Here is a 26450-nt window from a genome sequence, read left to right as displayed (position 1 = left end):
ACACCCAACCACCTTTATAACAGACAAAACTTCTCATTGGCAGACAAAAGCTGATCTAGAGAGGGACAGCCAGGGAGCACGAGCATACTGCTGAGTCACCTTCTGTGGAGCCATGCGGTGGACCTGTCCCCTTTTCTACCTCACCGTCTTCTGTACAGGTAAGGACAAGCCTCTGGGCATTTTATTCTCAGAGAAGGGTGCAGCAGGAACAACAGTTTGCTGGGGAAGGTGGGTAACAGAGGACCCACTGCTGGGCACGGCTCTGCATCCTTTGGGAGATTCTCCAGAGCCTTTCTAACTTCGGGCTTTTCCTTTTAGGGGTCTTGTTGGATATAAATTTGGAACCAGACACCAAAAATCTGACTGTTCGAGTTGGAGAGCCTGTCACCTTCTGTTGCAGAGTAACAGGAGCAGACTTGAAGAACTATCAAATGAGCTGGTATAAGAAGAATGAAGATAATTCCCTGACTTTAGTATACAGATTAAGCAACAATTCTGATCACAATTTAATAAGGAGTAATTTCAAAGGGAAAATTGATGCTTTAAAAAGTCAATATATACTTGACATCCAAAAAGCAACAGCAAAAGACGCTGGGATTTACTACTGTGGCTGCGATATCCACGGTGCTGCCGTTCTGCTTCTGACCACCTCAGAAACCCCAGGGCCAGGCTGAGGCAGCAGACCCAATTAGAGACCCTCCTTGGCTAAAATGTGGACCACACAGGAGATGAGACCACCTGATAAACTCAACACTAACATCTGATAAGAGATACAGAAGCTAAGCTGAGGTAAGGGCCTTATATCTGAAGCTGGTTAAGAGGAAGCTACTTTACCAGCCAAAAAGGGTAGAAGAGGCTGTTAGGGTTTGTGCAGAGAGACCAAGGGCGCCCTGCACCTGTCTCTCCAGACTCCTGAGGAAAGGTTGAAAAAACAAGCTAAAGTGCTGAGAAGGCCCTCTCATCATGGAGGCGGCTGAGGTGAACAGAATTTCCACTATCATGAGTGCTGTAGTTCATTCCTGAGTCTTTATTGTGAAAACATTCATGTGCATAAACTAGATAAAGCAAGGACAGTTTCTATTACCATCCTAATCAAAATTTCCAAAGCTATTAGAGATAGCTTTAACTCTTATTCTGTGAAGAAGGATGAATAGAGTCATTTTCTGAAATGCTCTCATAACTGTTTCGGGAATTGAATGTTTTTTATATCCTCCCTTAGCTACAGAGCAATCTTGGGGGCCCACAGGGATGGCCACAGAGAGGTAACACTCAGACTTCCTTCATGTTGGTTGCTGAGAGAGAGATCTTGGAGACAAATAAATACTTGTAGCAATGTGGATTTCTGAGTTGGTCATGAATCAACTGAATCGAAAAAGTAAATCCCCCACTCCCAAATTGAAATGGGTGAGCCAAAAGTGTCCATGACCACAGAGATCCAAGGCCTGAAGGAACCCTCTGAGCAGATTGAAAGGCAGGAGAGCTTAAAGATGTAACATTAAATAATAACCAAGGAAATGTTTCTTATCCTGTTGGCTCCAGTAAGCAACATCTTGCTTCTCTGCTCAATATCTATATTTCTGGAATCCTCTCTCTGCATAAGGTTAAAACTCAGGCATTAGGATGCAGAGTATACAGGAGTGTGAGAATAACAGCTCTCTTGATGCCTTCTATTCAATATTTCTTCCAACGAACTATCATCTTCATCACATGTTTATTTATAGGGTACTTATTGTATTATGATATTGGGATAGGTCATTGGGATAGAAATAGTTCTAAGCCATCTTCCATTCTAAGTTCTATGCTCATCAATGTGTTTAAAATTTATTTTAAAGACAGAGCACTAGAAACTATAGTTAAATATTACCAAAAAAGCAGATACTATCTAACAATGAGTGCTACTGATTTCATATGCAGTGCTCTAGGAGTTCATGAAAGAACAATGACTATGAAAAAAGTTTCTTAAAATAGCTAAGACTTGAAATATGTGGGGCTTGGATAAGTGGGAAGGAGGAGGGAGGGTATTTCAAGGTGGTTGTGCTAGTTATCAATTGTTACATAAATTACCACAAAATTTAGAGGCTCAAAACATTTATTATCTCACAGTTTCTATGGGTCAAGGATCCAGAAGTATCTTAGCTGGGTCCCCTGGCTCAGGTTGTCTCATCAGGGTGCAATTAAGATGTTGGCTGGGGCTGTTGTCATCTCAAGCATTGACTAGAAAAGGATCCACTTCCAAGTTCATTTGTGTGGACGTTGGCAGGCCATAAATCCTCAAGTAGGCATCTATACAGGGCTCCTCATAACACAGCAGCTGGCTTCCCTATAGCAAGAACTTTGAGGAAGAGAGGGTCTCCAAGATGGAAGGTATGGTCTTCTTGTAACACAATCTTGGAAGTGAAATCCCATCACTTCTGCCATATTCTACTCAGTAAAAGTGAGTCAATAAATACAACCCACCCTCAAGAGGAGGGAGATTACATGAAAACATGCATACCAGGAGATAAGGGTCATTTGGGGTCATCGTAGAGGCTCTCTACCACAGGAGATGAATGAAGTAGATCAGGGAAAGACAAGGCTTAAAACCTCCAATTAAGACCAATTTTTTAGAGACCTTTGACTACAAGGCTAAAGAGATTTGATTTTATCTTATAAGCCAGTAATTCTCAAACTTCATTGTGCATGCAAAGCACCTGGAGAGATTGTTTCCAATCAGATTCCTGAGTCGAGGCTGCAAAGATTCTAATTCAGTCTATCTGATGGCAAGCCTGGGATTATGTATTTATAACAAATCTCTGACTGATTCTTATGCAAATGGCCCAAGGACATGATTTGAGAAATTCTGCTGTAAGCAACAGAGTTGTTGGGGTTTTTTTACTACAAAAAGATGTGCCCAGGTTATCCTGCCCTCATTACAGAAAAACGGACATTAGTTGTGGTCAAGGCATGTTTTGAACAATGATTCTCAGTTCCAACTGCATGTTTGAATCTATTGGGGAAGTTCTTTGAAAATACCAATATATGGAATACATTCCCAAAGATTTTGATTGAGTTGGTGTGGGCATGGAGTTCTGGCTTCCCAGGCCATTCAATCACCCTCCTCTGATCTCTCTTCTTCCCCATCCAGGTTTAAGACCTTGTTATTCCAAGTGTATCTCTGGATAGACAGCATCAGCATTACCTGAAAGTTTGTCAGAATGCAGAATCTCATGTCCTACCCTCGATCTACTGAATCAGAATCTGCATTTTAACAAGATTCCCTAGGTGAGTTGTATGCATATTGAAGTTTGAGAGGCACTGGTCTAAGGAAGCCATCATTGTTGAAACTTTTCATAGAGGTGGAGAAATATAAATCATTTTTCCCAAATGCCACCTAAAAATCTGTATTTATTAAAAGCTCCTGAAGGTATTCTGATGTACATCCAGGTGTGGGACTCACGATAAGCAGTCAGTCATCCCCAAATCAAGTTACAGATTATTTGTGTTACTAATATAATAAATATTCTCAATGAGGTATTGTGTCCTTGTATGCTCCTTGGAAAAAGACAATACATAAATTCTCAGTGTGACTGTTTCTCATTTATCCACAAGCAGATTAAGAGATGAATTAACGCCTTTTGGCTCTCTGAACAGCACTGTGGCAGTAGACAAGAACAAGCACTTTTGAAAGGCAGCAAAAAATGGAGCCAAGAAGAAAGTAGTTGACCTATTTTGTAAGAAAGATTGGTATGATATAAAAGCACCCGCTATATTCAATATACTACATATTGGGGGAAAACCAGTCATACGAATGCAAGAAACCAAAATCATATCTGATGGTCTCAAGGGTCATGTTTCTAAAGTGAACCTAGTTGATCTCCAGAATGATGGAGTTGCACTTAGAAAATTCAAGCTAATTACTGAGGATGTTCAGGGCAAAAACTGCCTATTTTCCATGGCATGGATCTTACCTGGGGAAAAATGTCCTCTGTGGTCAAAATATGGCAGACCATGATTGAAACTCATGCTGATGTCAAGACTACTAATGGTTATTTGCTTCATCTGTCCTGTGATGGTTTTACTAAAAAAAAAAACAGCAATCAGAGTATAAGAGGAAGACCTCTTATATTCAGCATCGACAGGTCCACCAAATCTGAAAGAAGATAACAGAAACCATAACCTGAGAGACAAATGATGAAAGAAGTGATCAATAACTTGATTCCAGATAGGACTGGAAAAGACATAGAAAAGACTTGCCAATCTATTTATCCTCTGCATGATGTCTTTGTTAGAAAAGTCAAAATGCTGAGGAAGCCCAAGTTTGAATTGGAAAAACTCATGAAGCTTCACGGTGAAGGTAGCTGTTCTGGAGAAGCTACTGGGGATGAGATAGGTGCTAGAGTTGAGCAGACTGATGGGTATGAGCCCCCAGCTCAAGATCTGTTTAAAATTCAGACTTTTCATGGGGGCATATAAAATGTATTCATGATGTTTTTTTTTTTAAAGGAATTAATTAATATTTATTGAGCCAATATACTTTTTACTGCATCATGTGAGCTTCATTGATTATCCACTGCAACCCAGGACCTTGTGCCATATACCTTCAACTCAAGATCGAGCCAGAAACAAAGAACATGAATTATTAGGGTCTGATTAAATCTGATCGGGGAAAACAGGGACAGAAGATGAGAGTGTGTGCTTCTAGTTATTTGTTCCTGCTGCAGGTTAGATGATAACATGAAGGTATTGCCCATACTGGGGTAGGACAACTCAGGACATGAGATGGGCATGGAGTGAGTGTGAAAAACAGAACCTAGAGCCAAGGTAAAGGAGCATTGTAGGGGAAAGCAACACAAGAGCAGAGTCTGGACACAAAACAAGGAAAGTGGAACTCAGACAAGAATTAAAATTAAAGACCTGGAGAAAACCCCCAATTTTGCCAGCATGTAATTGAGAAAGTCTTTTATATAATACCTGGAGCCTCAGACATAGGTGGAGATTGGGACGCCAAAGACCTTAACATGGACCAAGTGTTTCTGCAGAAATCCCAAACCCAAATGAATGATATGAATGTCAGCTAATATTTTTGAATTGTCCACATTCTTTCCCTCTGCATTGGTAAAGGAAATTGAGAGTTAATTAAATTCATATTATTGTTATCCCCTGTCCCCATTATTCTGCTTTGTGTGATTTTTATCCATGATGAAAAAGTGCTCACTTGAAAGAGTTCAGAGTAGTGAAGAGAAATCCCAGAGAGTGTCTATCCATCCTCTAAAAAATCTTTTAGAGGGCATAATAGGCATGCCGCTTCCTCCAAGCTCCCAAGCAAAGAGACCTTAGGCATCCTGTGTACTAGAAATGGAAGATATCATTGCTCGAAGGCAGTGAGTGGGAGGTAGCTTGTGTCCAGAAACAGTGCTGTAGACTGGCTACACTTACAAACAGGTCATCCAACATCATGCAACCATGGTACGGAGCGAGAGCAAGAGGAAAAAGGAAAATCAGAGTACTCCTCTTCCTCTGCATCGGAAGACGGACAGCCAAGGAAGAGAATGTAATTTCTTTCATGCATTGTATATTCTGAAGGCATCACAACCTTGAAGACAGTACTCATTACGGCATCCTGAAAGTGCACAGGGAGTGCACAAGAAGGGCCCAAATAAGGAAATGGATTCAAGGGAATCTAAGTTGTGACCTCCATTCTGAACAATTAAGGTTTTAAACAGAAAATTAGAATCACTGAATTTGAAAGCCAGAGGGATCTTAAAGGTCAAGCAAGAATCTCTCCATTCAACTGATAGTTCATTAAATATTGATTGAATAAATAATCATCCAGTTTCAATTCACATATTTTCAAGGACAGTTTTTTTAAAAAAAAACATTTCTTTTACCAGATTAAAATCTGCTTTCCCATAACTTTAGATATTGGTATTTGTCGTACATTCTGAAACAATACCTACTGAAGGAGGACATAAGTCCACCCCACAACAGCCAAGAGATCTCTTCAAAATATAAATATGATCATGCTTTTCCCCTGATTAAAAATCCTTCGATGACTTCCCAGTGCTGATAGGCAAAAGACCAAAATCACTAAAGTGGCTTCTAAGACTCTGCACTGTCTGATCCTTTCTCACCTCTACTGCTAATACTTCCTTCTCCTCTCTTTTTCATTTTCCATGCTCCTGTCAAAGTGGCCTTTTTCCAGTTGCATGAATGCACCAGGTACCCTCCCACCCCAGAGTGTTTGTGTATATTATTTTCTCCCTATTGGAACACTTCTCCTATCTCATCAGCTGTTAAACTCCTACTCATGTTTTCGATCAAAGTTTACACATCACTTCCTTGGAGATCTTAAGATCTCAGCAAATTCAGACTTTTTTTTTTAGTTTTTTAAATATGTTTTTCTATATCAGTTTGTAATAATATTTCATTAATTTGATTAATGTATATTTTCTCACCAGTTTGTCAGCTCTGAGAGATCAAGGACTATATCTGTTTTTGCTTATTACTGAACCTGACAAATAGCATAAATGTATTTGTATGAATAAATGAATGACCCTCCTAGATGCTAGGATTTCCCAGAATTTGTTGATCATCACTGACTCACAGCTGTGGTATGGCTACAAGCCTTGCCATATGCTCATTTTTGAGTAAGCTAAAAGCCAAGAGTTCACAGAGGCCAATGATTTCCACCCTTTGTCTACTTATCTGAGCCCATTTGGGGGCACACAGGATGACTGAGAGTGTCAGAGAATCCTCCACACTTCTGAGCCAGTTCCCCATACAGGAACTCCAGTGTGGGTGAGTGAAATGTACCCAGAAAAGCTGGCCAGCTATAAGAAAATCAGAGGGTCGATACGATTATTATTCTCTCAGTGATGCCTGGCTGGGCATATGATGAGCTCTTTTGGATTTTGTATGGATACTTTCAGTAGCTATAATATTAAAATACACAAGTCTGTAATTATGGAGACACATATCTTATCCCTCAAATATCTGAGTGTGTACAATATTTCTGGGGCTATGCCACATGCTGAGTTACAAAAACGACCAAAGCTCAATTCCCATCCTCAAGGTGCTCTTTCTAGCAGGTGAAACAGACATGAAAATAGAGACTTAGCAATGGAGGAAGGAGCAAACAGCTATGAGAATGTAGAGTGGGAAGTGATGGTATAGAGCTGGGAAATGCTCCTCAGAGGAGGCGACGTGCGCTCATAACAGAGAAAATATCCGCCCCCCCCCCCCACCCCGAAGAAATGTATTCTTGGAGTTTCCTTATGATGATGCAGGAAGGAAGATGAGCACCCTCAACAGTTACACACATGTGTGCAAACACAGCCCTTAGAGTATGATGTTCTCAGTTTAGACTAACAAACAAACAAACAAACTGAAAACCGATGGGAAAATGCCAAACCTGGACTAGACACAATTAATCTCTTTTTGTGAGGAAGGTAATGTCCATCAGAGATTTCAGAAGAGCTCCCTGGACACAGATGTAGCAAATTCCCTGCCAAGAAAGCACCAAGATTTCCAAAATGCTGCTACTACACACACTGCAAAAAAAAGACCAGCTAAAAGGTAGTGACATGGATTGAGAGATAAAGAACTAAGAAAAGCGAAGAGGAAAGGAGAACATTATTTCCCTGGATAATGATCACTCCCTTTAACTTTTCGTTCTTAGTTAAGAGCCTTCCCAAACCTGAGATTTTCCAGAATTTGGTGGTGCTGGACACTGACCCTCCCTCCCCATCCTACTAATGGGAGGGGTGAGAAAATCTGGAGAGACTGTTAAGAAAGGAATGTGCTCTACACAGAGGCAAATAATGTCACTGGGGCTGGCCATAAATTTCCACTTCAGTTTGAAATATTGAGATTTCTCCTTAGGTACCTCAGCGTCTTAAAGCCTGCACTAAACCCATAAATCTTCATCTAGGCTGATCGAGTTGCTTCTGTTCACGGAGTTGTTTCTAGCCTAAGCAAGAGTACAACTTTTCTCCTGTGAAGTATAAAGAATTCATCTATAAATGCAGCTGTTCTATTTTTTGCTTCTCTGGAGTTATCTCTCTTCTGGAAGCTCTGGGAAGAAACAGCTGTCATAGTCATATCAGCCTTCCACATTTTCTCTTTGTAGCAGTCACTTCTGCTGTGGAAACAAACAGCACCAATATCTCAATGTCTTAAACAATGAATATTTACTTTTTGCTTCTGTTTTCAATACAAGTCGGTGGCCACACGGTGACTTCTAAGCCTCTTTCCTGTGTCTTCCCATTACAGAAGCCAGGCTGAAAGATAACTCACAAATCTCTGAGGCACGGTGTTCTCACAGCAGATGGAAGTTTCTGCTGGAAAAACTCCAGATGCTTCTTAAAGCTTCTGCTCAAACATGGCATATATCGTGTCCACTCTCATTCATTTGTCAAAGCCCTTCCATGGCCCAGCCCAAAATCAAGTGGGCAGGGACTTACACCCTTCCCACAGAAGGAACTACAAGACACAGAGCAATAGGCAGGAAATGATGATCTTCTCACATGGAAGGAGAGATCAATTACTTCAGAATAATAAAAAGACCTACCATACCCTTTGACTCTGCCCTTACAATTAGTATCCAACATGGGGAGTTTCTCTTAGGAAATTTTTTTCTTCTTAGAATTGGTGCAAAACTCTGAGGTAACATTTGCCAAATTGCTCTTTAGAATGTCACTGTCCTTCAATATGTTAATAATTGTCCAGCAATTAAAGAGACTTCCATGGTCAAATAAGTTTGGCAATACACTATATTAATATCCCTCTCTTACTATTCACAATTCTTTATTAAAATAAATGCTCTGAGAATGCCTGCTGTAAGGATATCTATTTAACCCATGATTGGCATCACAGAATTATTTCTATAATGGTACAACCATTCACATCTCGTGAGTTTCTAGTGGTTAACATGGCCCTAAAGGATTATGGTAGAATCACTCAGATGAATTCTTGCTGTGTCCTCTTTTCTGTGTATCCAGATTGAAGGACACCTAATGATGTTGAGAAGAGGTATGCATGAGGCCATCAAGTCTGTACAGGCCTCCAGAAGGAGGCCTGAATTTTTTCCTAAAATCAAACTCTCTCTATGTAAAGAATCTGAAAATACTAATTCAGGTACTACTCTTTGCCTACTGAATTAAATATAAAGACCTCAGAATGGCTTTTATTTCTTCCTTCTTTTGTGCAACAAGTCTATCTTTTTTTTTTATAAGAGTTTATTTTAGCTAAACCAAATATATGGAATGCTTCACAAATTTGGGTGTCATCCTTGCATAGGGGCCACGCTAATCTCTGTGTCATTCCAATTTTAGTATATGTGCTGTTGAAGAGAGCACAACAAATATGTCTTGAGCCCTACTCTGTGCTAAGCACTGTGCCAAACATTGAGTACATAGTGTGAGCAAAATAAACATGGGCCCTGCCCTCCTCATTGACGTACCAGTTTAAGATAAAAAGGAGATGGGAATTAGTAGCTGATGATCATACAACCTCTCACCAGTGTACTACACAGCTGGCCGCCCATTCCTTCTTCAAAGTCTTTCCATGTTTAGCTTCTGAGATGCCGCACTTTGCTGATTTCCCTCTACACCACTGACCTCTCTTTTTCATCTCCTTTGCTGGCTCTTCCCCTTCTGTCTACTTCTAACTACAGAGCTCCCAGAGCCCTTGCCTGGGTCCCCCTTCCCTTCTATATCTCTTAGGCAATCTAATTGATGTTGTGGTGTTACATTCCATATATGTGCTCATGATTCCAAAATTTATATCTCCAAAGCAAAACTCCTCTCTGAGAATATAATCTCTCCCTTGCACTTACCTCTCTTGAGTCATTTCATGTGTTCTCTCTTTTTCCATAATTGTGTGGATACTTCCTTTATGCTTCTCCTAATTTATAAACCCCTTGAGAGCAAGGATCCTTAATCTGTTTCATCTTCAGTTTTCACAGAAAGTTACACAGTAAGCTTCACCCTTACTATGTGTTATATAGTAAGTGTTTCGTATATTACTGAATTTAATGTTTGAACTGAATTTCTACTTTAGGGATCACTAAGATACGGATGTAATGAAAGGGAATATTTTATTTAAAGAAACAATGCGTCATCCTTCTGGATTTCCAAAATGAACAGCTTCAGTAGAGAGAACACACCTACATACATTGGCATGTGGTGAATACTTAAGTTTAAAAATGCTAAATCGAACCAACATCATCCCTGTGGTCACAGACGATGGTGCAATGGTTTCATAAATTGCCTGCATTCCCAAACCCCATCTGATGATGCTGATATGCTACAGCCATGGATGACTTACTCTTCACAATAGTCGCACTTAGATCTACTCCTTACTTGAAAATGAAAAGATAAAAGAAAACCGCAAAGGCTTGCTTAAGCTCTACCACCCAATCGGAGCAGCAACTCAGATGCATAATACTGACTCCTCGATTTAGCTTCAGGGCCAAAGAGAAGGTCAAAAGAGGTGATTCACCAGCAGCTGTAAAAACTACAAGTTTGGTCTTCACCTGAATTTTGATCTCGCTCTTTTCCAAGCTTCTCCCAAGGCCTCTTCTACCAGTCAAAATCGGCTAGGTTTCACATACCTTGTGAAGAAAAGATGACCAATTGAAACTAAGCATTATCTAGAAGAAAGCTCAGAGCCTTCTGTACCTGAGAATCTGCTTAAGTGAGTTAGGGTTCCTGATGACCACACAGGGAGGCCCTGATTATAATGTGGACACAATCCCCATGGCACTGCTCCCCGTGTTTGTACACAGAGGCTCCTTTTCCTCTTCTTCGTTGCCCTAAAACGTTTGTCCTGGGCTTCCACATGCTTGAACCTTAGGGTTTAGTCTATTGAAATAAGGGGGACATTGGATTACATCTCTTCTGCAAAAAAAAAAAAAAAAAAAAAAAAAAAAAAAACCATGAAACATTTTCTGACTGCCATAGTATTTTAAACTGTATCTTCGTTTCTGCTAGTGTCCTGTCTCCATAACACTTCCCTGTATCAACATATATTTTGTGTCATAATATTTATTAATAAGGGACCCTCTGGGCCAATGGTACCTTTAGGAATTCTGCTGGGCATTTGGTATGCTGTCCAGCTGAGTCCCCAAATGTGCTGTGAGCTAATGCAAACACAGCAGATTATGAATCAAAGCAATGGTCACCCTCCAAGTATGCTGCTGCTGTGACTCTCAGCTCAACCTCTGGGTCGCCATTCTGTGACTGAATTGGCACTCTTTAAAAGAAGTAGTTCTGACAGAGAGATCACTGTCAGTCGAGTTTTGCAAAAATCTTTTTTGCTTACACTCTTCCGGCCCTTCTTCTTGGCATGTGCCATTCCCTATGCAGCTTCTGTTACCCTACATGCCTGGTTTCTCCCCATGGCCTGAATGCTGCTGTCGGTTTAGACTGATACCATGTGCTTTGTCATGTACTGTGATTTCACTTACCATGTATTTCCATTCGCTAGATGCTGAGGTTGTTCATCCCACAGGGTAGACTTGCTGTACATAGTATTTCTTTTGCCTCTTTTAGGTAACTTCTCAAGTTGACGCAGTCACTCCTTGATTATGCACATGTGCAAACTCTCAGACTACTTAGCAATTAAAGCCCAGCTTGTATTTCTATTCAATAATTTTTTTGTTCACTCATAAGAAGCGTTCTTTACACAGCTCAGTGTTAATAATCTTTTAACTTGTCACATCATGATGTATACAACAGCATTTGCGTTCTAACACAACAGTGCCACGGTGATCATAAAACCATCAATCACTCTTACTTATAGTGTCTCGAGCCATGGTGAATATGATAGATAATATTGTATTTACCCCAAGTCCTTGCCCCTATACCCATCTGCACTTTCCAACGAAGACTCACCACAAACCCCAGAAAGTCAGAGATGAGCAGGGTGTGGCAACGGGACACCAGCAGGTGGAGAAGGAGTGATGAGGGCACTGGGTTATGGTGACCCAACCTGCTCAAATACTAACTACCCCACTTAACTGGTTTAGGAACTCTCTTTTTCTAGGCCCCAGAGCTACCTCATAGCCTCTTTTTTTCAATCTACACAGCTGCCTCCCTTAGAGCACCCTAGAGTGTGGGTCCATGTTTCTCTTCAATGGATTCCTTAGTTAGCTCTATATCTTTAGAGCTGACCTCATGTTTTGGAGTTTTGGCATTCTTTCTGTCTCATCCTTTTTTCCTCTCAACCTGCGACAAAACTAAGTGAAAGTGGTGTGTTAGCTCAGAGCCCAAGGATTAGGGGTACCTATGGAATGATGTCTGGGCTGGAAGGTCAACCAGGAAGAGCTTGGATAAAGCAAGTTTTTGTCAGTGGATGCACATGCAGGGACAGCCAGATGATACTGGCAGCTGGGCCCACCATACCACTCTCTCAGAGGAAAGATAGTGAGGCTCTCTATCTTGGCATTTCCTCTCCTCCAGCAGCATGTACCCAATCCAGAAGATAGGATTGTCTCACTATATCGCGCCTGAAGTAGAGTGAAAAGGATCTCACTCTCAGAGAGGCCTCCTCCAGCTCTCTCCTCTCTCTCGAATTGAAGGATAAAGGGCTTTATTTGCTTCCCTGGGAGAAATGAGGCAGACAATTTCCCTACAGCTCTTGAAGAGCCCAGTTATGTTGCCACACTCTGTCCTGGTGGACAAATGGTAGGTTAGAGGATATGAGATCTATATAATATCATAATTCTGCAGCTGTGTAGTTCTAGAGATACAGAATTTGAGCTGCCTGTAAGCACTGAAGCATCTACATTCTACTTTTTCCTAAGTCCTCGTCACCTAAGGATGGGGAAAGAATATTTATTGTCTGCTGTCTCTAATCTGTCCCCCAGCCCTACTCCCAATCACAAACCTTGAGCAAAATATTTTTCTCCATTTAAGAGGAGGAAGTCAGAGATTTCCTATGTGCAGAAAAAATGGTACAAAGCAGGAAGCACTTCTATTCAGCTCCTTTTAAACTAATGATCTATCTGTTCCCAATTCAATTTTTACCGACTTTTTCTTCTCTATTTGGATGTTGTTGGATGAAAGTACAAAATCACCATTATTTTGTTTTTGTTTTTTTAGAAATAGACTTCTACCAATGAAGGCATAAGATTGGTCTCTTCTCAGCATGAAAGCCTCTATTTTGGCCTCTCCATGTTCCAACTGAGGATTGCCAGGCCCCCATGGTTATTCCAGCAAGTGGGGGAAATCGAAGAAATTTTCAGTAAGAGCAATAACTTTTTATTCTACCCACGATTCTCTCTGTGGCAGCAAATCTTCGCTGTAAAATCAGCAGTTCCAGGAGAGCAGAAGGTAATCATCCCCTCTAAATACAGGTGGTCACTTCAAGGCACTGGACACATTTTCACTCTTAATGACAGAGCTCCTTGGATTACTGTGGTCTGCTGCGAGCCTGGGAATTACAAGAGAAAATTAAGGAAGGAAGGGAAGAAGGAAATGAAGACAAAAGGGAGGGAGGAAGGGACAGAAAGAAAAGAGAACACAAAGTTGAAATAAGCAAGAACCCATTATTCTGTGGGTCTGGTGTGCTACAGGCTGCATTCTGTCTCATGCACACACAGCGATGTGGTATCCAGTGTAACCACAGTGAGCAGGCCTCACTGGCTGAATTCTACCCCTCATAAGGGAGCTGGATGGGGCAGAATTTGTATCTTGAAGGTCAGGGTAGGATTAAGAGGAGGAACCCAGAACCACAGACAGTTCGTTTTAATCAACACTGAAGGACCCAGAGATCAACGACCATAACACCTAGCAAATACTTACTCTGCACCCACTCAGTACCCAGCACTGGTGTAGGAGCTCAGGGAAACAAGGAGATGGCTGATGATGATCCAAGCAGGCCCTAATGCCCTCTGCTTCATAAGAAGGCTGTGTGAGCAATCACCAAGGAGGAGAGCCATTAAGGGTCTATGCTAGACAACGAGCAGAAATCTGGCAGACCTGGCCACAGGCTTTGTCTTGTTCCCTGAGGAAAACATTGCAATAAGCCTTTACTACATGATGGGGTTTATTCTTCATTTGACTAAATGATTCTCTTACACAGTGGTCTTCAATCCTGGCTGCGCATCAAAATTACCTAGGAAGCTTTTTTAAAATCCTGATGCCCAGATCCCAACCCAGACAACTTAAATCTGTCTCTCTGGGGTTAGCACCCAGGCTTCAGTCTTTTTTTTAGTTCCGCAAGTGACCTTGATGTGCAACCAAGGCTGAGAACCACCGCATGCAGGTAATTGTCTGAATTACCATTCCAGCTTTTCTCTGTCTCCACATTCCTCTTATTTAAACTGTTATATTTCCTTTTCATTTTTGGTTTGTTCTACTTTGTTCTTTCACTAGATAATTCTATAATACTCTATGCTTTTTCATACTTCAACTTTGCTTTTTCTCATCCAATTTTTATTACCCGCTCCACTTACTTCATCTTCTTATTATGTTTACTTTGTGTTGTGTTTTCTTTAGTCCAACATCAACATTTACAGGGTACTTGATGTGGGCAGAGTACTATGGTAGGCATTTAACTGTTGCTAAGAATTGCATCCAATGTAATAATATTTTCAGTTAAATTCTGTGCAATAGTTATGGGCTGTTGTCCTATGGAAGAGTGGCATTTTGGCAAAGTCTGTCTCCCTTCCCAGGAGGCAGATCTCTTGATATATAAATAAAAGATCCAAAATAAATATATTGTAGCAGAAAATGAAAACAACTTCCACAAACAGGGAGGATAGAATCATAAAAAAGCTGTCTGAAGCTAAATATCAACAACTCCCTTGCTAAAATCCTGGCCTCACTCAAGAAAGGAGAAGTGTCATTTGCAACAGGAAGAAAAAGGACTCATACCATCTGTACAAGTGGTGAGACTGTTCTCGGGGGGCCGGAGCATCTGCTGACTCAGGCTCATTTTTTCGTTGTCCTCTGGCAAGCCCAAGAGCACACAGGCCAGTCGCTGAGACTCTGAGGGCTTTGATGAAGAAGAAAGGGCCAAGAGACAGTCCCAGATATGAGCACATCATAGAAGCCAGGAGATGTTTGCCCAATCGTTGGGTGAATGGCTAAATGACACTCTCCTGATGAAATTACTCTCGGAAGAGTTGGTGGGAAGACTGAAATGGAAGGCTCTGAATTACCACACTTGCACCTCAGTCCCACGATACTCTGGTATGGCTCCTCAATTTCTCCGTCTTCCTTGTACACTGATTTTGCTTTTCAGAAACCAAGTGAGATGCCTTGCTGGAGCAACAAGATTTATTTGTTTCTTTTAGAAGAAGCAAAATTCTGCAGTGCCAAATGACAAGACAGAAGCTGAACAATCAATCATACTATATACCGATGTAAGAGGAACCGAGATGGCTCCCTGAATTTCATATACCAACAAGGAGATGTCTATGGCCCTGGTCTCTAGAGCAACTTTACTCATAGAGGCCAGTTCTTCCTGCAGATTCTTGAAACCACTGTCAGAGGGGAGGGGACTAATTACCATGCTATCCCACCCACTGCCCTGCTCCTCTGCCTCCAGGTAGGTCACAAACCAAAGCCTGCACCTTCCACCTAACGCATTGGTCAGCTGACCTCCTGTGCCAGTCTAATTGTAGATCAATCACAAAGTGTACTCCTGTCCATTATTTAGTGACCACATGAGGTAATATTGTCTCACATTAAGTGATTTGCAAATAAGTAGTGGTGTCAGATGCAAACTCAGATCTTCCAAGCTTAAATCCAATCAGTGGTCTCTCCACTATAGCAAAAAGCTGCCTCTTGAGAACCAGAAAAGGCAGTGAAAAAAGAGGACCCCCAAGTTCTAGGACCTCGCTCAGCCCAAGCTTACAGATAGTATTCTGTCTGAAGCTTGTCTGAAGCTCGTTTGAGAGGTAGGGTTACCCAGCAGCTTGCTCAACAGTCTGTGCAAATTCAAAGGAATGGTTGATGAGTTCAAGGAATTCACTTGAAGAATAGGAAAAGCAGCTCTCTATATGAGGTTATGAGGAAGTAGAGGCTAAAATGTGGATGCGAAGGCTTGCTAAGATTCTAACACCCTCAAATCTTTCATTCTTCCTTCTGTTCTCAAGAAGCCAGTAAACAAATCTTCCTCCATTGGCATGTAATTCATCGGTCGATTCGACCGTGACCCCCAACCAGCACCCTTGCCCTGAAAATGAAATATTAACTACCAGAGTTTTACAGCCATCTCTAGACATCTTACATAGTAGAAAAGCAGAAAGCACTTGTAACAGTTTATGTATGAGGATCAGCAGCATGTTTCCTAATCCTTCTATGTCTGGTAAGGTTGAAGGGAATAGAAGTTCTTATAATGATACAGCCTGTCTTTAGCACCACAACCCAAAGACCTGGTATCCTTCCTGTGGCTATGATCTTGGAAAAGAGCTCCTCACTGATCTTCCTTTACTCCCCTTGTATGTTCCAGACAGCAATTCACATTCAAGTCAGACATCCTGTGAGTAGAAGAAATCATTTCACTTCAATGAGCACTTTTGAGGAGCAGAATGGGTTCAACAAGGTGCTTTTAGGGGATTACACAGAAGGTAAGGACAGACCAAAAATAAGCGTGAAGCAGCACTTACACATCGTAAAAAACTATATGCAAAGGCCAAAGGCAACCAGAATTTCTACAAATGAGGGGTTGAGGGGTGGCAATTTCATTAGAAGATGCTTCAGGAACTTGCCCTGAGACTATATTTTTATAGCCAATAAGATTGAGAAGATGTCAAAAATGGGAAGTTGTTGGAGATTATGGGGAAAGATGGACAAAGCCCTCCAAACCACTAACTGTCCAAGTCTCAGGTGTCCTTGTTTTTATATAACAATATTAAGAAAGGAGGGAGCTAACAAATAGCTCAGCAATGAGCCAGGTCTTTGGAAATAAAATTTCATTTATTCCTCACAGACTGTAAAGAAACATTAGTTCTCCATGGAAATCGCAGGAAGGGACAGACATCCCCCAGGTTATGGAAAGTTGTGGCCTAATTGCTGGCCTTGACACAGAAAGAGTGACTTAGCACAAGGAACGCAACCTGCACAGAGCCTGAGAAAGGTGGAGTCTAAGAGTAGGACCCTGGCACACTTTTCTACCTTCCACCTGGGCACACCGAGATAAGCTACATTCATGTTCAAGTTCCATCTCGCTCTTGCCTTCTGCAGGCCTAGGCCAAAGTGCCTGAGGCAGGTCCTGACTGTCCCGGACCTGGCACGGTGCATCTTCCAGCCACGCTCTGTCCTGAGCTTCCACCAGATCATAACTGGTTCCCTCCCCACTACTGCCTTCCACGCTGGTTTTGATTTATTATTTATACCGTCTTCTTGTTGGGCCTAGAGGAAGGCTGTTTTTGACCAGTAGCAATAAGCTCTTATAATTACCTCTAACCTGTGGCAGATAAATCACAGTTATAAATATAAGCCTATTCTTGAGATTTTTCAGAATGACTTCCTGAATAATTTGGGATAGTTTAACAGTAATTATCTAGGAAGACAGGCTTCTCTGAGCCCAGCTAACTATTCTTTTGTCATCAGTGCAGCTCTAAGCTCACAGTCCTTCCTTCTGCCTCAGGGCATTTTTTTTTTTAAATGTGTCTTCATTTTTTATATACAATGTTCTTTCCCTACACATGATCCCTATACCTGGCATATAAGGCAGAGTTGCAGCAGGAGACAGAGAGTACTCTCAAGGGACTGATTAGAGAGAATCTAATGAAAGGGACATTTACAAAGGTGTGAGTGAGTGTTATGGATTGAATTATGTCCCTCAAAAAAAAGATACATTGAAGTCCTTACTTCCAATACCTCAGAAAGTGACCTCATTTGGAAACAGGGTCACTGCAATTGACATAATTGGTTAAGATGAGCTGATACTGGAGGAGAGTGGGCCCCAAATCCAATATAATGGATATCCTTGTGAGAAGACGGCCATGTGAAGACAGAGGTGTGGAGAGAATCCCATGTGACTGGCAAGGTTTGGATTGAAGTGCTGCAAGCCACAAGCTAAAATCAAGAATACCAAAGTATCATCGAATCACCTTATAAGTTTCAGGAGGAGAATGTCCCTGCTGACACCTTAATTTCAGACTTCGAGCCTCCAGAACTGTGAGACAATAAATTTCCTTTGTTTTAAGCCATCCAGTTTCTGGTATTTTGCAATGGCAGCTGCAGGAAACTACTGCAGTTGGATTATGGAAAACCAAAAAATATGACAAAACAACCTGAACCTGACCACAAAGAAGCCACTACCACCCTGGGCCTGAACCACGGCATGTAGGAGACTTATCTGTACCTGCAGGTGCAGCAGAGGAGCTGTAGTGCCCATGAGAGGAAAGCAGCCACTGCTCATGTGCAGCCTGGCAGGAAGGAGTGCGCAGTGATGACACCTCACCTCACCAGGCTCCTGAGGGTGCCTCCTACTGGCCAAACTAAATGGGTGACAGACTGTGAAGGAATCAGGTGGAGACTGTCCATTGAGGTCAGCCTACTAAAGCAGGAAGTAAAGAAAATCCAGAGGGACAAAAAGACATTATCTAGCAGAGATGGATAACTTCTGCTTTTGAATATCAACAGTAAAGTCACTTTTTCTGATCACATTCTGGTCCCGGTAACATACACTTATAATTCTTCTGCTTCTGCAGAGCACTTTTCACAGCTGCAGTGGAGGACTTCATTATACAACTCATTAAGTGATGACTGGCTTTCATGCTAGAATGTAAGCTCTACAGAAGAGATCGTACCTGTCATTCACCAGTGAATCCTCAGGGTATGTACAGTACATAGTAAAAATGACTAGATGACAGGATGTGGCAAAAGCTAAGCAACCTGATAAAAAGACCAGGTATGTAAGTCCAGAGGAGTTGTCCTCGGCAACTTTCAAAAAATTGTAGAGAATGGGCCTCGTTGTGTCCAACAGGTGGGTATTGATTGTGCAATTTGTAATTTCAAAGAACGCGACCACCTTGCATCTTTGCTAATGGTCCTCTAGAAATGGTGGTGAGATGAGCAGTTGCATAAATAAAATGATACAAGGATAGGGAGAGCACCCGCCATGAGGTCAAGCAAACCTGAGCTTGCTTCCACCTGAATTTCTTCAGGTCAGTCCTGTCCAAGTCACATTGGGGGAAATGAGAAACTTAGGTGAATCTCTCCTCCACTAGCCTGGAAACTTAGGTCCTGCACTCATGCTCAGATATGGGATGCTGCCTTCACTCCTGCCTCTTTGCATACCAAGTGACCCCCTTTCTATTTTCTGCTGCACCCTCTAGTTTCCATTTTTAATTTACCTGTTAGATTTCAAATTTTCATAAATCATTAATCTTGAAATTTAAAAGTGTAAGTCTCCAAAATTCAAGCATACCTCTCTTTTGAAAGCCTATACATTTAGGCTGTCATAAACTGAGATGCAGTGTGGTTTCTAAGTTTTTTTTATGACACTTTGCTCTGTGTAATTCGAAATAGGTGACCTATCCTCAAAAAAAAAGATAGATGAGCTCAATAAAGATCAGGAAATTGGTTCAAATTTGGGGACAATACTTCATTAGCTTGCTCTTTTACACTTGGTTGAATCTCCCTTATCCAATTTTGCCTGGAGGGAGTTTGCAGTAAACACAACGTTCATTAGGAAACCGTAGTCCATACTATCGATCTCCTTGTTTGATGGTTCTTTTGATTACAGCTGTAAATGCCAATAACTCTTCTTGGCATTAACTATCACATCACCAGAGAGTGTACAAGTACATCTAACATGGAACAAGAGTGGCAATATCAAACGTAACTTCTAAGGCAGGAAGTAGAATCTTGCTAACAATCAAATAAGCTGCCTTCACCTTTTCTCATTTGACCTCACTTATCTGGACCACATTATCAATTTTTAAGGTGGTATTGTCATCCCATTAACAGGCAATAGGCTCTGCAATCCTCCTATAATTGGCAAAACCCCTCTTGGGGAACAGTACAGCATCTGACAGGGGCTGGTTTCTTCAGGTATAAATTTGACACGGAGAAGGCGGTGACTCAGAGGAGGGACCAGGCAGAAGGTGAATTGAAAGGCAGAGCTGTCCCTAAGTGGAGCCATGCAGAGAATCTGCTCCCTCATCCATCTCACCCTTTTATGGGCAGGTAAGACAGGTCTTGGAACCTCAGCCAAGACTGAGCAACAACAAGACACCAAGGCTGCCAGAGCCTGGCAGGCATGGACGGTGCCCCTTATCAATGCTCTCAGCCCCAGTCCTCACGGAGCCCTTCTCGTGTCTTTTCTTTCAGGAGCAATGTCAGTTCATGTGTTGGTGCCTCAAGATCAGGTAGTGACTGTGTCCATGGGGGAGTCTGTGACTTTCAGGTGTTCCATGAAGGGAGACAGCATCACTAAGTTCTACTTCAGCTGGTATAGGAAGACCCAGGGTAACACAATGACTTTCATACACCGAGAAGAAAATATATATGGCCCTGGTTTCCAGGACAGGTTCCAAGGTAAAACTGATATTTTAAACAACCAGGCCATACTTGAGGTCCTTAAAGTATCAGAAGGAGATGAAGGATCTTACTACTGTGCCAGCGACAAGCACCCTGCGGCAGGTCCACTTTTGAGCAGTTCGAAAACCATAGAGATCTATACAGGACAGCTGTTTCAACAAAATCACAATTTTCTCCTGAATAAATAGTTTAAGAAATGGTAGCCAGAGAAGGCTGGTATTCCTGCATTTCCTTCAGGCTCAGTCACTCACAGCCCGCCCATGCACTCCCCTGGTGCTCAGATTGGCAACTCCTGTGCAGCATGGCCCAGTGTGGGACAGGAGAGTCGCAGCATTTGCTATGTATTCTAAACAGTTTTCTTGAAGCTTCGTAAAAGATTTGGCCACATGCCCAAAGTGGTTAGGGTATGACATAGATTAAAAAGGCACTTTCCAAAGTATGACTGTAGGTAATAGAAACCCAGTTTCTCCCCAACCATGTACACTATGAATCTAGCTATTCTGGAAGAGGGGGGTTGGGTGGGAGGTGGGGACACTCCCTGCCTTCAACACCAATAGTATGCACTGCACATCATTTTGTCCAACACGAAGGGCAAGACAAACTCTAGCATTCTACATTGTTTTGATATTACTGACTGAATATGGCCTTTTAACCTCCCTTCCATCTCTACATCTTTACTTCTTCTATATGTGCTAGAAATAAAACATGGAGAATTTCTTCCTTTTCCTTCTGTGAACAGCTCAATTTAAACTCCACTTTTATCTTAAACAATGTGCATTCCAGACTTAGGTGATTGACAACCTATTCTGAGGCTGAATCTATGGCTTTTCTTCTGGCCTCATCTAGAAAATCTACCTTTCACCTTGTAAAATACCTTACTGGAACTTTTGGATATGTTCAATAACTTGATTATGGTGATGGTTTCATGGATGTATAGGATTATCAAAATTCATCAGACTGTGCACTGTAAATATGCGCAGTTTATTGCACATCAAGTATACCTCAATAAAGTTGGACAAATATCAGTTTAATTCAAAATAAAAATTTTCAAAGTCTCATTAGACTGTTTCAAGCAATGTCTAGGGAATGCTTTCTCCAACCAACTCTTCTTATCGAACATCTTATTTTTCCATGGAAGTACAAAAAAGCTGGCAAGTTTGTCAGACACACAGTTTATTCAAGTCAGGGCTCCTCATTATTTTACCAAGAATGTTCCCAATCTTCCTACCTCTCATGATTTAGCCTGACATCTTATTCGTAGATAGATGATAGATGGATGGATGGATAGATAGATAGATAGATAGATAGATAGATAGATAGATGATGGATAGATGATAGAGAACTACATATAGAACCATATATATACACACATATGTAAACATACTATACATATGTAATATACAGTTATAATATACAATTGTTCTGTGCATTTTAGCTATGATCTCCCATGGATTCTTATTATTTATCTTCTCAAACAGCCACATTCCAACCCATGAGGGAATCTCTTTTCAACTCATCATCTCAAACCCACTTATTCTGCCCTACTGTCCTGATTCCAACATGGGCCTGTACCCGGCTTTCCCCTCTCTACCTGACCCTGCTGGATGATTTCTTTGGTTGAACTGACTCAAGAATCTGAATATTGACCCTGCCCTTGGATAAAATCAGGTTCCCAGAACCCCATGCAGATCAGACACCTGAGCCCTACATTTTGGGAAGGGAGTTTGGAGCCAACCTTGCTAGGGGGTATCCAAGTTACCACATAGGCCCTATCACAACTCAGTCGGCCTGCTGCCTGCTACTCATATCTAATTGTTTTCCTTTGAACCAATGTGAGGCAGGAAGGTAGAGTGCATCTCCAAGACTGGAAGGGTACAATTCTTCTCCCAGTTTGAAATCATGACTTTGGAAAAAGAATTCTATTAGGAAGCTTGTTATGCAGATGTTTTGGCTTGCATGATATTATAAGGCTTGCATGATGGATTCCTAGGAAGAAACCCAATGAGTCCTCTGACAGAAACTGGGGGAAAATGTCTTTGAGGAAAAGAAGAAAAAACATCTGGACAAATCCATAAAACTGTATGTTAGCTATAACAATAACTAACATCTGTCAAGTGCTTACTATATGCCAGGGGCACTATTCTGAGCACTTTACATGCATCCTATCATTGAATTCTCCCAGCATTCCTATGATGCATTTTCTATTATTATCTCCAGTTTACTAATGCAGACACTAAGGCACAGGAAAGCTAAAACACTTGCCCAAAGTACCACAGCTGGTAAGGGAGGGAGAAAGGTCTCAGACTCTGTAGTCTGAACTGAAGGACGCAGTATGTGATTCAGGGGGATGGGAGAACCAGAGAGAATGTCATCTCCAGGATATGTCAGAAATAAGGAAGAAATAAGGACCATCTGTCAAGAAAATAGGACAATGGAGCAGTGATCCCAGATGACTTCTCAGATGTTTTCTAACTCTGAGATTTTGTGATCTTGACATAAGCTTCAACATTGTCTTCTAAAACCATCTATTTCTCTTCATCCTTGAAACAGGGATAATAATAGAGTTCTAACTTCACAGTGTTGCTGTAACTAATTAGTGATAGTAAGTAAATTGCATAGTAGCTATTCAATAAATGTTACATATAAGAAAGAGCAAATATAAAGTGGAATCGTTGAGGAGAAAGTGAACTAAATTACTGAATGCTGACAAGATGTCACCACTAGACAGGTAGACTCACTTAATCCTTATGACAATCCGTGAGGTCATTATTGTCAGCTCCGTTTTACAGTTGGGGATACTGAGCCTCAGAGAGCCTGGGAAGCTTACCTAAGGTTACAGAAGCAGAGCCAGGAAGTGTGTCTGAGTTAAAGGCTGCCTGTCCTGGCACTGGACTAGAGGCCGGGGAACATACTAAAGAAATACATCACCACAGTGAAATGTGGAGAAACAGAGGAAACCTCCCTGCTAAGCAGAACAAAAGGAGAACCCACATGGTCTCCAGCTAGGTTTACCCCTCCAGGGCCTACACCTCCACCCTGATCAGACTTGGGACTTGGCCCTTATTCTCAAGTGAAACAGGACCTCTTCTCTCTGCATTTTGGAATTACTCAGGCTTTTCACCTTCCAAATTACTGCATCCAGTAGTGGTTGGGCCAAAGTGTGAGGAGAGCCATGATTGGGGCGCCAAAAGGTTCAGTCCTGAGTGACCCTTGCAGAAATCCTGCTGGGCAGATAGATTGTTCTGGATGATGGATAGATGGTCAGATAGTCTAATTCATACCTGCCCCTTAGGTGAGGCTGGCTGCTGTCACGGTCTCTCTTCTTAGCCCTTGACTTCTAGGACATTGGAAGAAAGAGATAGAAAGAGTAAAATGTGGAATCATTTTAAAATAAAAGAAAGATGGGAGTGAGGTTTTCTCTGAGTTTCAGATAACCACCTTCTATAACCATCACTGCATTTGTAGATCCATGAAAACATCCTCATTGTGTCAACAAAGGTCTCACAGCACAATCTGAGTAGGTATATTTTCCTCTCCTAAACAGGTGGCAGTATAGTACAGACAGGTAAAGCAATATACAAAAACAAATATGCTTAATCATTCACAAAAAGATTAATATGTGTTGAACTTAAAAACAACAATCTGAAAATTGTCCCTAACTTTGGCAAGGTCCTTTCACTGATCTTAAAATAAATAAGTTTAAAATTTTTATCTAAAAATATATATTTTGATCTATAAACTACGTGTGTGTGTGTGTGTTTATATGTGAGTTTTTTAAAGAGGAATAGAGCATGGCTCTGGAATCAGGCAAAAATGGGTGAGAATCCCAACTCCTCATTTATTCATGTTGGACCTTGAACAAGGTTGCTTAATTTCTCTAAGTCTCTATTTCCTCACCTGTAAAATAGATATACTAATACCTATTTCATAGAGTTATTATGAAGATTAAGTAAAATCATTGCTAAAAAAGCACCCGGAATACCTGGGTGACTAGCACACCAAAGATGCTCAATAATGCTAATACTCTATCCCCCTCAATTCTTAATTGTCAAAAGGAGATGGGGTTTCACCCAGAAAACAAAAGAATAAATGATCTGGAATGGGAGGGAATACTGACAATAAACGTTGACAATGAACATCATCATTTTTCTGGATCACAAAAATACCTCATCAGGAACGTTCTTCCTATACAACCTAAATTCTTTCCCTGCACTAATGATAGTGAATGTCTCAAAGACAAATCCATCATTGTGATTGTCTGGCCCCCCAATAATATTCCATGTCTACATTGCTCTTTGTACCAGATGGAGGTGGCCCAGTCAAGTCTCTGCTTTACCAGAAGTAATGAGGAGAATGAATTTTTTATGTCAATTTTTTTTCCAATAGACTTGATTCAGATACTAAAGACAATAGCTGAACAAAGGGGATCTCGACTTTCAGAAAGCTCAGATTTATCCAGCTTTGAGGTTGCTCTTCTGCAGGGCCTCCCCAGTCTAAGGGTACATTTAACTGATGTACCCTTTTTTGAAACAGAGAAACAAAGTTTAGCTACTAGCCTGTGATGGTGACATTCATCCATCCTCATGCTGCCCATGCTGTCCACACGGGGTTAGTTCTCACTGTCGTACTTGGCCAAGAAAACGAAATTTCCCCACATGAATCCCAAGGATAAATAGTCTCATTTCAGATCTCTGTTTTCTTCCATTAAAAAACTATAGGGACCATATCCAGGGGACCTGGGAAGAAAAGCCACAAATCAGAACTGCTCTAGGTCAGAAAGGAATACATGTTCTGATGAAAAAGATTGTACGGGTATCTGTGCTAACTCACATGCTAGAAAGAAGTGATCTGAGATCTGAGGAAATGTCCACCTGCTAAGAAGAGCTAGCAACCTGTTGAAAAAAAATTTTTGTTGCTGTTTGGGAGTCAGAACTCTTACTTCTTTTTTTGTGACTTTAGATAAATCAGTTAACCTCTTTGAGCCTCAGATGCTCATCCATATAATAGAGAGTTTATATTTGATGATCTCTGAAGTTCCTTCAGCACTAATAAGCTATAGGTCTCTCCCCAGTCTCTCCCCAGCAAGACTGAGAAGAAAACAGCCATGGGACAAAAGAGATCTAACTTGACACATTCCCAAGATTGAGAAGCATAGATTCCTGCTTAGCTTTGACTCAATAAGGATAAAAATTAAAAAAAAAAAAAAAACTAAATGGAATACACTCATGATTAATCAAAGGGAATTGAAAGTCATTGCTAACCTCATACCTACCTTGCTTTTCCTCCAGCTCACCTCCCTTGGGACACTCCTTCTCTTTAATGCTTTGTAGTGATTCTCAAAAACTGTGATCACTCAAGGTTGAAGCTTTTAATCTTCCATGTATAAAAGGATATGCAAATCAAGTTCAGTTTCCTGTTGAGTCTCTGCCAAGGTCTTAGCCTGGCAGTTCTGGGAAAGGAGCCAAAGACCTCATATTTCTTGGCTGTTAACATTCTCCCATCTGTGCTCAAGTCAGCAGCCTTGGCTTCAGACTGTGGCTTTTCTTTAGTCTTAACACTCTCCAAGGTTTTCTAAAGTAACTTTTTAGACTGCTCCTGTAAGAAAGTAACTTGGCTCCCAAGAAACCAGAGAGAGGATGATCTGGTTATATTTTGGGATAGTAAGAAAAAAACCAGGAATTCTATATTTTTATATTATAGCCTCAGAATCCAATCTTGTTAGCTACCTGAGGTACTAATTAATATTAATTAGGTCTTAAGTAGGCTGGCAAATAAGTTTTCAATGTCACCAATACACGGTGTCACATAAGACATCTCAACATATTTCTGAGCCGCAGAATCAGGGATCAGGCTGATGATCCCCTGCGTCTCCTGATTGAACTCACACAGAATAGCAACTGCCATTTTTATTCAGCACAAGACATATAGACCTGAGTTCACTGAAATGTTTGTTACCACTATTCTGAT

The 26450-nt window shown here is 41.2% G+C and overlaps 2 long non-coding RNA genes, 1 other non-coding gene and 2 gene segments (V, D, J or C); 3 read left to right on the top strand and 2 right to left on the bottom strand.

Annotated features, from left to right (window-relative positions):
- The window catches only part of LOC107506178, a 492806-nt gene that overhangs the window by 353648 nt on the left and 112708 nt on the right, over nt 1-26450 (top strand).
- LOC107503905 lies at nt 25-3510 on the top strand. Of its 2 annotated transcripts, XR_001595334.2 has the most exons (3): nt 32-158; nt 319-789; nt 3125-3510. It is a non-coding gene; the product is annotated as an uncharacterized LOC107503905 (long non-coding RNA). The 2 variants fall into 2 exon arrangements; XR_001595333.2 differs by having other exon boundaries at nt 25-158; nt 319-3510.
- On the bottom strand, nt 2184-25706 carry LOC107503904. Its single transcript, XR_001595330.2, has 4 exons — nt 23605-25706; nt 11447-13413; nt 3948-10877; nt 2184-2320 (listed from the first exon to the last, which is right to left on the bottom strand). It is a non-coding gene; the product is annotated as an uncharacterized LOC107503904 (long non-coding RNA).
- LOC118601066 lies at nt 9232-9335 on the bottom strand. Its single transcript, XR_004950167.1, has one exon. It is a non-coding gene; the product is annotated as a U6 spliceosomal RNA (small nuclear RNA).
- Nucleotides 19843-26450, top strand: part of LOC107503902 — a 40571-nt gene continuing 33963 nt past the window's right edge. The window contains 2 exon segments of the C gene segment in view: nt 19843-20129; nt 20274-20585. Coding sequence covers nt 20084-20129; nt 20274-20585 — 358 coding nt within the window.

This window comes from Rousettus aegyptiacus, unplaced genomic scaffold (genome assembly GCF_014176215.1).
Source record: "Rousettus aegyptiacus isolate mRouAeg1 unplaced genomic scaffold, mRouAeg1.p scaffold_m13_p_3, whole genome shotgun sequence".
Taxonomy (NCBI): Eukaryota; Metazoa; Chordata; class Mammalia; order Chiroptera; family Pteropodidae; genus Rousettus; species Rousettus aegyptiacus.
Note: the sequence above shows the minus strand (reverse complement) of the source record. Positions and strands in the feature narration are given on the sequence as shown.